Source organism: Atractosteus spatula, chromosome 11 (assembly GCF_055471065.1).
Source record: "Atractosteus spatula isolate fAtrSpa1 chromosome 11, fAtrSpa1.hap1, whole genome shotgun sequence".
In the NCBI taxonomy this organism is placed as follows: domain Eukaryota; kingdom Metazoa; phylum Chordata; class Actinopteri; order Semionotiformes; family Lepisosteidae; genus Atractosteus; species Atractosteus spatula.
In genome coordinates, this window is record NC_142716.1 from 29,751,635 (window position 1) to 29,760,917 (window position 9,283).

The 9,283-nt window shown below is 38.9% G+C and overlaps 1 protein-coding gene across 1 annotated transcript; it reads right to left on the bottom strand.

The window, feature by feature from the left end:
* Positions 1 to 3,260: 3,260 nt before the first annotated feature.
* dmrta2 (DMRT like family A2) lies at positions 3,261 to 6,151 on the bottom strand. Its single transcript, XM_088927412.1, has 2 exons — positions 5,690 to 6,151; positions 3,261 to 5,044 (listed from the first exon to the last, which is right to left on the bottom strand). The coding sequence occupies exons 1-2, from the start codon at positions 6,135 to 6,137 to the stop codon at positions 4,164 to 4,166; spliced, it is 1,329 nt and encodes a 442-aa protein (XP_088783538.1). The 5' UTR covers positions 6,138 to 6,151; the 3' UTR covers positions 3,261 to 4,163.
* Between the last annotated feature and the right edge of the window lie 3,132 nt (positions 6,152 to 9,283).

Genomic DNA, 9,283 nt, shown 5'->3' on the forward strand with positions numbered 1-9,283 from the left:
AAACCTATGTAGATTTTGATTTACAAAAATGCTAAATCAAAGATATTCACTTAGCAATAATGTTAAAGCAATAGATTTGCGGTAAATCATGTGAATCTGAAATCAATAGAATTTGTCATCTTTAAAATGTTCGCATTTCGCAAGGGTGCATTACAATACTTGTAACAGTCATACAGTAAGCTTAGCTCAAATATGAAAATGATTTATTGTAATATAAAGGCGTGATAAAATAGTATTACCATCAGCGACATAATCTTTATCATTGTTGTTAGGCTGAAGACAATTAAAATAGATACAATAAAAATGCAATCCAGCATAAATACAATTAAAATGATAAATGTAAGAAGATGCAACACATTGTTGTTTTTTTTTAATCTGTAAACCCCATGTAAAGTCGATATTGTGTTACGCACTCTTTGTACTGTCCCTTAAATATACAAGAACAGGTATTTATCCAGAATTGTTTAGCATCTCACATTTGGATCCTCTCGTAAAGAGCAGTTTTACGTTTCAAAGTGGTGTAAACAACTCCGAAGAGCTCTGCAACACCCACGTCGTTGTTTCTTTTTTTCTGGAGGAACCACTTCTCTACAGGTCTTTGGCAGCTCTTCCAGGCTGCAGCGAAACCAAATACAACACAACCATAAGTGAAGAGGAAAGCTTCTCTGCGTTCAAGACATCTACTTCGGTTCACAGTGAACCTTTGTTGCTTGTCGGGCAAGAGTTCCAAAGCACAGCACTACGCTCCACTCCAGGGTGGCCTTTCTCATCTACTCTTTCCACTGTATTCATTTCATTACTTGAGAGGGGACAAAAAGTAACCCGTTGTGATTATAACAAGCACGAAGCGGTTTTAGAGATCTATACAGACGTGTTTAGATTTCCCCAAAGTTCCTCGCCTCTTTAAGAATTCTTTAAGAGAGGTGGATAGGTAAGCGTTCTGTAGTGCTGACGCAGTTTATGAGTGAAAAAGCACATCCGAGTTGACCTAGTTTAGCCTCAGAACTGACCCTTGATCTCACGCTGATAAACCAAGATATGAAGACGTCCTGAGCAAACTTTTGTGTAGAAAAAGAACAGTTTATTTGAATGACTAAAGTGACACACCACCCTCCCACCCAGCGCCCCACAAACACGGGCAAACGTTTTTTTTCTCCTTTTACAACAACCTAGCCTCATGTAGCCAAACACGGCGCCGAGCTTTTTCAATTAAAGTGGAATTAGGCTGCCCAATCAAATTAGCTCACTATTAAAGCCCTCTTTTATTAAATCTTAGTACTGTAGACATATTAGGTTTCACTGACACTTGGGCCAAAAATAATATTAATAGTAATAATCTTTTAAGATTGGTTTGGCCTCCAGGTCGTTGTGTGAATTGGACAATGGGGACAGTTGACAACATAACTTATTTAAAGCTTTTATTATTACATATGGAGGGACACGTTATGTAAGTAAACAAAAAGAGAAGGAAGAGTGATATTATTACTACATATATAGTTCATCAATGGCGCCCTAAAGGGGCTTCTCAATAACATGTAAGGTGTTGAGTTTCCTCTCTCGTTCGCCATTAAATGAGCTCTAGCTGAGAGGACACTGTCAATCTGAGCCTGGTGTTTACACAGTTATATTTGATGGGAGAAAGTAAACAGTCTAACTCTGCCAGGCAAGGGAGCGGCAGGATTATGTTTCCATGGCAGCCAACTTTAGGAGCCATGCAATCTTAATTTGAAAATACAGTGAACTTGTTCGCTGTCACCTTTCCTACACTATGTTTTGGAGCTGCGCCACCCCACAAGCTTTGCAGGGATTGAAGCAATGTTTAAAGTGTTATTCGAGGCAGTACTTTACTGAAGCTTATGTTAAAAAATTAGCAAAGACGACATACACTCAACCTTGCACGCTGCGCAAAAGGAAACGTTCTTTTCATTTCTAACTTTTTTTCCCTCCAAAGGATCCTTGTAAAAGTGTATGTTTGATATAACAAAATTCCTTCAGGAATTCCTTTAACCTATTCCGCCTAAATACCTACACATGCTGTAAATTTAAAAAATAAAACGAATATTACTTAAGGGTAAATTCTCAAACCTAATTCCTAATTCCTTTCGTTTTGTTTTCTTCACAAAGATCACCTACAGATATTTATGTTTGAAATCCCACCATCTAACATCTAAAGACATTATGGTACAAAAGAGATACTGCGGCTATGGCTACCCATTGAATAGGATTTGTGCGCAGTTTCGGAAAATGATTATGCGACATATTCCAAAATACATTTAAATAATTTTATTAGCAAAATAATGTATTAAAAAGTAAAATATTTCATTTCGTTTCCGTCAAAGGTACCGTCTACATTTACCTGTGACATTTAGCTGTCATTCCTGCCTACAGTGGAAGCGGAATGAAAACAACGGGCGACGGTTAAATAATATAATTGCTTAACCTTTAACAGGTATATATCAGATCTTCTGAGAGGGCTGACTTGCTTTCCTCAGCCACCTTGAATATTTATGATAACAAAATGAGCTAATTGCTCTAACTGATAACACATAGGCAGTTCAATTTAGGTAATACCGTAGTGTTACTTAGGTAATATGTTTTGTGCTTCTTGGAGTGAAGAAATCCCAGATACACTTTAAACTGTAAACTGACTGTACGTATTCGGCCTCAATGAGGGCAATTTAAAGCAATTTCAGACTGTTAAGTAACCCGATTATTTACAGTCTTGTCAATAATCCGATCACATAATATTATATTTGAAAATGACTTAAACACTGAGAAGATCACTTTTGTTTTTGTATACGGGCAGGCCGTGATGTTATTTAAAGGAGTCCATAATATTCTGCAAAAAGGAAACACATAAATAAGCGCAAGAAATTAAGACTATTATTATCAATGACAACAAAAATAATGAGACTACAGCAAAATGCAAAGGTACGAAAATGCATATTGTCGTTAAATCCATTTTCCTAATAATCGTAATGCTTAATAATAATTCAGCAGTAAAACTGTATAAAGTACGTTAATCCAAATCCAAAAAGTTTCCAAATCGTCACAGGCGAGTTTTTAAAACGCGTGTTAACATTTATCTTCTTCCTAAAGTGTTTTATGTCAAAAAGTGTAAATCGTTTTGTAAATATTAATTGGGAAGAGATGAAAAGTTACAAAGCCCTATAAAAGATGCTCAGCGTCTGTATTCTGAAACGAAAATCGGAGTGTATGCGTGAAACAAATGGGATGTAAAAATGTTAAGCGGGCCGTTGTTTTGTAGAAAATAACATTTATTTCTAGCAAATGCAACACATACCGTGACCGTATACATATAGCTGGCAACAACCATTAGGAAAGCAGAAAAACCTTGGGCAGCACAGATAAGAATGGCAGTTTCACCAAACATACCTCTAGTGTTGCTGATTAATTTGGGCAAATTACGTTTACAAATATAATCTAATTCTCTAGACTTGGCATATAATATACATATGTTCAGTGTTCTGCTGAAAGAAAAGACAAAAACAAAACTCATCTAAATTGCATTAGCTGAAACTCAAACGTTTAGGTTATACCCATTTTATAATCAAAAGGAAATTCACCTACATATATTAATAACTTAAAATATCTTCTGTACTATTTAAGTGTTTGTGTATACTTTTTAAGACAGAGACAAAGATGAAGTTCCATACTTATGAACGCATTAGTAACAAGAAGAGCGACAACACTTTCCAGAATGTTTCAAAAGAAAGATGATGAAAACAAAAGAAAATTGCACCTTGGAACTCTCATACTATCAAGACTTTATTCCGTTTTCTGTATCTGTCCTTGTTTTTAAGAACAATATGTAGGCATAGCCTCTGAGGTTGATCAGTCACTGAGAGAAGCCATCAGCCATATAGTCAAACCAGTCACAAAGAATGGCTTTTTGGTCGTTTTTCATCTTCAGGCAGCTTCTCCAATGCCTGCCGAGACCAGTAGTTTTCACTGCGAAGTGAAAGTGTGATGCGGTGAGGCGCCTAAAACAGTTGAATAACCAGACTTTAAAATAACAAAGGGCACCGCCATCGGTTTTGGCTACGTCACGAATACACAAAGTCAGTGTCCTTCCTCATTTCTCATCTCCTTTTTCTCAAAAGTTTTTTTTTTCTGAGATTGCTCACACGAGGCGATCGCCTTCATTGTTTCTCGGGATTGTTGTTCACCATCGGCCCATACAACCCGTTGCCATACCCTTGTTCTTTGTGCAGGGCTGTCCTGTCCCTTATGAGGTCACTGAAGGCGTAGTCCATGGGTGGCCGAAAGCCCAAAGTTGGCATGAGCCCAGCAGTTGAGTAAGGAGTCATAAAGGCAAGCCCTCTGCTGTGGGCCGAGTAAGCCAGGCGCAATGGGTTTAGTCCCAAATGGGTGCTTAAGGGGTAGGCGCTGGGATCTGCGCCAAAGTGCGGTGAATTAGGTTGCAGCGGGGAAAAGGCGGATCTGTTGCTCAGAGTCCCAATGGCAGGTGTCATGGCTCCGGGTAAAATTGGTCGCGGAGTGGAAGATGCGGGTGGTTGGGCACTCTGAAGTGCCCTTTCCGCTGTCCACGCTTCTTCGGGGGCTTTTGATTGTCCGCTGTTGTTCAGAATCTGTTCGATGGCCTGGACCACGTCTTTCCCGCAGCCCTGCAGCACCAGTTCCAGAACACTCCGTTTGTGAGTGGGGAATACTCTGGTCAGAATGTCGATCGCGTTCATCTGGCGAGTAGCGGTGGATGAAGGAGAAGGCTCCTGTTCGTCTTTATCGGTTTCTGACCCAGAGTCGGAGCCCAGGGGACTAATGGAGCCGGGGGTGTCTTCTCCGTCTTTCAGAGTTTTAGGAACAGGAGAACTTACAAAAGACTCTCCGTCCCCATTCTCCGAACCCGAACCATGACGCACCTCAGGCGAGGAGGTCCCGGCCACACTCCCAGTCACCGATTCGCTGTCCGTGGAGACCGACTTGCCCAGAGTCTGCTGCGGGGTCATTGACCTTGACATTGGGGTCTTCGGAAACAGCTCAAACTTTTGGATTTTCGAATCTACAACAAAGGGAAAGAAAATTCATATTGGTTACAGCAAATCACCTAAATTAACATGTATACTTAGGGTAGTCCAGTGGAGAAAAATCCGTTTCGAATAATACAATTAAAACGACACAACTTTTGTCAAAATGAAGGAAACCCGAAAATCGCATTTAAAGAATTAGTTTTTCTCGTACACGTTTTACTCGATGCTGAACGAGTTAACTAACGTTTCTGCCCAGACAGCAATCTTGCTTTCCTGAGTGTTATTAAGCGTTATTAATTTTAGGCTTCTGTGATCAAGGTCTCTATAGGCCTACTTTTGCAACCTACAAAAAAACATTACTGGCGGATGCTTATTTTGTGCTAAAACTAAACTAATTTAGAACTTCTTGAATAGGCATGGTGATAACTGTTAAATGAAATCCTTTGTCCACTCTAATGCCGACGAAAATGGTCGGTTTACAGTCTTAGATGTTGCCAATGCCTCTGTAGCTCTACTGTTGAAATCAAACGAGCAGCAATTCTAAAACTGTGAGGAAGTGTTTCAGTAGCTTTGCTTATGGGCGTCTTAAACGTGTTAGCAAGGCACTATCGCTATTATGAAGTGCAACAGCTTTCGAAATCAATCGGCGATCAAGATCAAATGCGGACGGTGCTCACCAGAGTTAGTGTCGCTGCAGACGGATCCAAAAACTTCGTAATTCTGCCTAGGCGGGATGATGCCGTTAGCAGCCGCCAAGGCGAGTCCCTCTGCGGTGCCGTAGAGGAGCTGGAGTTCTCTGGCTTCGTTTTCCTCTTGAGCCTGCTGTCTCCTGAGAGCCACCTGAGCGGCCATCACCCGCTGCCTCTCGGCAATCAGAGTGCACTTGGCGCACATGCAGTCCTTCCAGCGGCAGTAGCGCTTATGGCCCTTCAGAGCGGACACGACTCCGTGATTCCTGCAACGGGCGCATTTAGGAGTCCTGGGATACTTCTCGGCTGTCCGCAGCAGCAGAGGGGGCCCACGGAGGAGGCTGCTGGCCATGGACACGGGAATTGAGGCTGCAGCGGCACCAGGATGGACCTGGGATCCTGCCGGTGCTGTAGGAATTTCTGATCTCAGCTCCATTTCCTCGAATATTTTATTATTGTTATTATTAATACTATAGATATTTTCTGTCTCTCACTGGACTGTTATTATTTTGCGATTTTAGGCACCAAAATCCCCAAACGAGTCAATTCTTCAACGATTTAAAGCGGTAAGCTTCTATTTTCTTTTCTTTTTTAATTCGTTCTCTTAAGGTACAGTTGACAGTTCTAGAAAAGTTCCCAGACTATTACATTGGAATAGGCTGAGTGCCAAAGTCATTAGACTTCTGAATCAATTATTTAGCTGTGCAGAACGAAAAACAAAAGTTGCTCCTCGATCAAGGATACACAAATATTGATTTCGTCTCATCCAGCGAAACTCCAAAAACTAAAATGATCAACTTTTGTTTCTGTCGTATTTCTTCTTATTTTACCAAAGCAACCCCAGCCACAGTAGCGACAACCTGAAAGACCACCTTATCTAGAAATACTGCCTCAGCTATAGTTTTCCATGCTTGACACATCTACAGGCGCTGCTAATCCTCACGAATCCTGTCCATCTCCTTCAAAACATCGAACTTCCCTTAAGCGCCTGAGAACATTCACTTTGATTTTAAATCGCATTCCAAAAGGTCTGAGCGAAACATCACACGCGAGCTAAGAGGTTCAAACTCATAAAAATAACGAATACACTTTAACCTGAAAGATGTTTCAGCCCTTCTTTTAAAATCGTGTGTGTCTATAGATATATGTAAAAATCAAAACCTTCTTCAACAGAATCCACGGCTTCTCACCGCTCTTGGAAGAATAAATAAAACCTGTTTAACTTGATGTCTCCAAAAATCGTAGAAGTTGCTACTGCCAAGAGCGTGAGACACTAACGAGCTCCAGAGATTGCCAGTAGATACAGATCTTCACTCTCTCTATTGTTGCGCCTACGTTTTCATTAGACAAATTTGACAACAATGTGGCTCCTGTCATTGGCCAAGGGGGAAAGGTGCGATCTGATTGGCTTATCACTTTTTTCAACTGTGTCCACCTGAGTCCTCTCTCAAGTAACAACAGTGTTTAAAATCTGAAGGAGTTCCCGCAGAGCATAACATTATACTGCTTATAACAATAACGCGCTTAATATACAATATTCATGTTTTTACACCGAAAAATCTAAAAAAGCATCCTCATAAATGAAGCATATTACAACCAGTAAGAAAAATAGTATGTTGCCCTTTTTATACTTTTAGCCATTATTTCTTAATTATCCAAATGTAGTGTTTTTCACCTAAAATCGTTTTTTTTTATGGAAATATGACTTTAATTATGTCCAAGAGTAGTTATTTAAACTCTAGCCAGCCACGTTTGCTTTAAATTTAGCAGTAGTAAAATACATTTGTTTACTTCTAATTTTAAAAGCGACATAATAACCACAGGCCTGGATGACGTCATCACAGACAGTGGTCCTACACGGTCGGGTAAGTCAATGCGTCTTACTAAAGATATAAGTTGTTTGGTTTGTTTAGAGGTGCTCTTCTGCTCATTTTAATTATTCCCAATCCAAATTATAGTTCTGACCCGTTTTAAAAGATCATACCTTTTAAAGCCAGAACAAAAACAAAGTTCTTCTTCTACACTAAAGCGTAAGAAGTAGACACTCTTGACATTTTTCTGTAACTGAACAAGCTGTGTCGCTTACGAAGAAACGGCAGGTTTTTTTTTTTCGGTGTAATTAATAAGATCCTAAATATTGTACACTGCTTGTTTTTCATTTGGTTTCCGAATTATTTGCTAATTAATTTTAATTAGTTAAATGCGCGTTTCTGTTCAATCAGGTAATTAATTAATTCATGGTAGGAGCACATCTGCATCAAGCTTGTGAAGCTTCGTCTTTTTCCGGTGGGCTGGCACAGCGATCGTCTATGAACCATAACGTCCACTTTCCAGCTTTGTTTAATTTTTAGGTTGATTTTCGTTTTTGAATAGGTGATGATATATAACCTACTTAAATATCTAAAAACTGTGATTTTTCAACGCTCCTTTTTAAAAAATATTTTAAAATGTTAAGTGTTAAAAAATCTAGTACTGCAAGCGTGAAATAAAGCATGCACCGCAATCTAAGACTTCAAGACATTAATCAAATACATGGATAAATCTAGATAAGTCTTTTCTATTATTAAACATGTTAAAAGCCTATTAGCAAAAGTTAAAACTTAGCAATCGCAATCACTGCTATCATATAACGTTAGCAGCTTCTCGGATTTAAAGCGCAAAGCTCCAAACGGAAAATGGAAAATTAAAATTTGAATTCGCAGAGCATGATTTAGCACATGTTAAATACAATCTACGCTTTCTAAAATAATTAATGGGTAAGTGAAGTTTAAAACCTAACGCATCGAACGCGAACTGGTATTTTCCTTTTCATTTAATCTGCAGTCGAGATTAATCAATATCGTCACCCACGTCTGTTAAAACCTACACACTACATCAAATGATCATTCTTTAAAAATAATATTTTATGAACTATAATTTTAATTTTAAATTAAGGATTGTTATAAGACACACACCCCAATTTAAGTATACAGTCTGTCTTACTATAGTTTTCCAAATAGTATTAATATGTTGACAGTCTTAGATAACCTAGACCGATGTGTATGCGTACTCGGTCAAGAGCAATAGTGGTAATGAGGAATGATTTAGAGTAAGAGAAGCTTGAACAAAGACAATAAAAGCAAAATACCTTACTGATCAACAAATATCAGAAAATCAAACTAGTATCTACATCGAAGTAACACAATGCGGAATCTTGAAACGATTCGGATGGATGTGGTCTCTTTGTTATGCAAGAAATATAACAAGGGCACATTTTAACCGCAGCCGGCTAGCTCTTTAACATGATCATCCCTACTGCAGTTCGGTGAAATTAAAAAAAAAACTGGATTTACTCAGTTTTGGCTTTTTAAAACATAACTGAACTTCTAATATATAACTCTGCGAGGAGGACGTGTGCTCCAGACTATTCGTGATATCTTGACCATTTATTTTAGCCCATATTTAAGAGTTCCGATGAGAATATATTTTTTTTAATATCGCCTCCATTACACCAGAACAGTGAAACCTAGTTTGGAGGAAGAATCTGAATACTTTCGTATTTTTGGTACTGTTTTCAGTGGGGATGCTTTAAGGATAAATGCA

What these genes read in the sequence shown, in the direction of transcription:
- dmrta2 (XM_088927412.1), bottom strand. Translation starts at nt 6,137, where the DNA reads ATGGAGCTGAGATCAGAAATTCCTACAGCACCGGCAGGATCCCAGGTC. An exon ending in CTGCAGCGACACTAACTCTG is followed by an intron (nt 5,045 to 5,689) that starts GTGAGCACCGTC and finishes CCTTTGTTGTAG; the next exon opens with ATTCGAAAATCCAAAAGTTT.